The sequence below is a fragment of the Micropterus dolomieu genome, unplaced genomic scaffold, assembly GCF_021292245.1.
Source record: "Micropterus dolomieu isolate WLL.071019.BEF.003 ecotype Adirondacks unplaced genomic scaffold, ASM2129224v1 contig_5364, whole genome shotgun sequence".
Classification (NCBI taxonomy): domain Eukaryota; kingdom Metazoa; phylum Chordata; class Actinopteri; order Centrarchiformes; family Centrarchidae; genus Micropterus; species Micropterus dolomieu.
In genome coordinates, this window is record NW_025734353.1 from 956 (window position 1) to 4,229 (window position 3,274).

Sequence of the window (3,274 nt, forward strand, 5' to 3'; positions counted from 1 at the left end):
AGCAGTGTACTTTACGTTCATGGTTTTACACTGCGAGCTTCATGGGGGCTGCTGGGGGGGCGTGTCACCTGAAAGCTGCCGGCTGTTTGTTATTTCCTTTTAAATCCTGTCTCATCTGGCCCGTGTTCACCTGTGTGAGAGACGTTTGCTCTGTCGGCTGCTGGAAGTCCCCGAGTTTCAGGTTAAACACTGCGTCTGGACACGCCGCTACACGAAAATGCTGTCAGACCGGTCGCACAGTCACATGACCTGCTCTGATTGGCTGAAAGAACCTGGACACACCTGAGAGAAGTTGGAGAGGTGAGTTTCAGTCAGAGGCAGAGCTCAGGTGAGTCGGTCGGTCTTCAACTGGTTTTAGTCAAACAGGTAAACAGAAGAAGAGCGATGGGTCAGGCACACAGTTCCGCCTCTCCTCAGGTAAACCCAGAACACACTTTACCTAAGACTCACCTGGCAGACAGGTGTTCTTCATGTTTTATGTTTAATTAATAACCTGCTGCTTTCTGTACAGGTCTTACCGGCTCTTACCTGTGCAGGTCTCCTACCTGTACAGGTTCTTACCTGTGCGTCTCTTACCGGCTCTTACCTGTGCAGGTCTCCTACCTGTACAGGTTCTTACCTGTGCGGCTCCTACCTGTACAGATCTTACCTGTGGAGGTCTTACCTGTGCGGCTCTCACCGGCTCTTACCTGTGCAGGTCTTACCTGTGCGGCTCTCACCGGCTCTTACCTGTGCAGGTCTTACCTGTGCGGCTCTCACCGGCTCTTACCTGTGCGGCTCTTACCGGCTCTTACCTGTACAGGTCTTACCTGTGCGGCTCCTAACTGTACAGATCTTACCTGTGCGGCTCTCACCGGCTCTTACCTGTACAGGTCTTACTTGTGCGGCTCTTACCGGCTCCTAACTGTACAGATCTTACCTGTGCGGCTCTTACCGGCTCCTACCTTTACAGGTCTTACCTGTGCGGCTCCTAACTGTACAGATCTTACCTGTGCGGCTCCTAACTGTACAGATCTTACCTGTGCGGCTCTTACCGGCTCCTACCTGTACAGGTCTTACTTGTGCGGCTCTTACCTGTGCAGGTCTTACGTGTGCGGCTCTTACCTGTGCAGGTCTTACTTGTGTTGCTCCTACCTGTGCAGGTCTTACCTGTGCGGCTCTTACCGGCTCTTACCTGTACAGGTCTTACCTGTGTGGATCCTACCCGTACAGGTCTGACCTGTGCGGCTCTTAACAGCTCTTACCTGTACAGGTCTTACCTTTGTGGATCCTACCCGTACAGGTCTGACCTGTGCGGCTCTTAACGGCTCTTACCTGTACAGGTCTTACCTGTGCAGCTCTTACCTGTACAGGTCTTACCTGTGCGGCTCTTACCTGTGCAGGTCTTACCTGTGCGGCTCTTAACGGCTCTTACCTGTACAGGTCTTACCTGTGCGGCTCTTACCTGTGCAGGTCTTACCTGTGTGGCTCTTACCGGCTCCTACCTGTACAGGTTCTTACCTGTGCGGCTCTTACCTGTACAGGTCTTACCTCTGCGGCTCCTACCTGTGCAGGTCTTACCTGTGCGGCTCTTAACGGCTCTTACCTGTACAGGTCTTACCTGTGCGGCTCCTACCTGTGCAGGTCTTACCTGTGCGGCTCTTAACGGCTCTTACCTGTACAGGTCTTACCTGTGCGGCTCTTACCTGTACAGGTCTTACCTGTGCGGCTCCTACCTGTACAAGTCTTACCTATGCGGCTCTTACCTGTACAGGTCTTACCTGTGCGGCTCTTAACGGCTCTTACCTGTACAGGTCTTACCTGTGCGGCTCCTACCTGTACAGGTCTTACCTGTGCGGCTCTTAACGGCTCTTACCTGTACAGGTCTTACCTGTATGGCTCTTACCTGTGCGGCTCCTAACTGTACAGATCTTACCTGTGCGGCTCCTAACTGTACAGATCTTACCTGTGCGGCTCTTACCGGCTCCTACCTGTACAGGTCTTACTTGTGCGGCTCTTACCTGTGCAGGTCTTACGTGTGCGGCTCTTACCTGTGCAGGTCTTACTTGTGTTGCTCCTACCTGTGCAGGTCTTACCTGTGCGGCTCTTACCAGCTCTTACCTGTACAGGTCTTACCTGTGTGGATCCTACCCGTACAGGTCTGACCTGTGCGGCTCTTAACGGCTCTTACCTGTACAGGTCTTACCTGTGCGGCTCTTACCTGTGCGGCTCTTATCTGTGCAGGTCTTACTTGTGTTGCTCCTACCTGTGCAGGTCTTACCTGTGCGGCTCTTACCGGCTCTTACCTGTACAGGTCTTACCTTTGTGGATCCTACCCGTACAGGTCTGACCTGTGCGGCTCTTAACGGCTCTTACCTGTACAGGTCTTACCTGTGCAGCTCTTACCTGTGCAGGTCTTACCTGTGCGGCTCTTACCGGCTCCTAACTGTACAGGTTCTTACCTGTGCGGCTCTTACCTGTGCAGGTCTTACCTGTGTGGCTCTTACCGGCTCCTACCTGTACAGGTTCTTACCTGTGCGGCTCTTACCTGTACAGGTTCTTACCTGTGCGGCTCTTACCTGTGCAGGTCTTACTTGTGTTGCTCCTACCTGTGCAGGTCTTACCTGTGCGGCTCTTACCTGTACAGGTCTTACCTGTGTGGATCCTACCCGTACAGGTCTGACCTGTGCGGCTCTTAACGGCTCTTACCTGTACAGGTCTTACCTGTGCGGCTCTTACCTGTGCAGGTCTTACCTGTGCGGCTCTTACCGGCTCCTACCTGTGCGGCTCTTACCTGTGCAGGTTTTACCTGTGTGGCTCTTACCGGCTCCTACCTGTACAGGTTCTTACCTGTGCGGCTCTTACCTGTACAGGTCTTACCTGTGCGGCTCTTACCTGTGCAGGTCTTACCTGTGCGGCTCTTAACGGCTCTTACCTGTACAGGTCTTACCTGTGCGGCTCCTACCTGTACAAGTCTTACCTATGCGGCTCTTACCTGTACAGGTCTTACCTGTGCGGCTCTTAACGGCTCTTACCTGTACAGGTCTTACCTGTGTGGATCCTACCCGTACAGGTCTGACCTGTGCGGCTCTTAACGGCTCTTACCTGTACAGGTCTTACCTGTGCGGCTCTTACCGGCTCCTACCTGTACAGGTTCTTACCTGTGCGGCTCCTACCTGTACAGATCTTACCTGTGGAGGTCTTACCTGTGCGGCTCTCACCGGCTCTTACCTGTGCAGGTCTTACCTGTGCGGCTCTCACCGGCTCTTACCTGTGCAGGTCTTACCTGTGCGGC

General features: G+C 53.6%; 1 protein-coding gene across 1 annotated transcript; it reads left to right on the forward strand.

Annotated features, from left to right (window-relative positions):
* Positions 1-384: 384 nt before the first annotated feature.
* Positions 385-3,258, forward strand: LOC123964778 (the record flags this gene model as incomplete). Its single annotated transcript, XM_046041537.1, has 6 exons — positions 385-417; positions 595-796; positions 1,143-1,212; positions 1,453-1,593; positions 2,394-2,852; positions 3,133-3,258. Coding segments are annotated over exons 1-6 (1,031 nt in total), but the record flags the coding sequence as incomplete, so codon positions are not given.
* Positions 3,259-3,274: the final 16 nt, after the last annotated feature.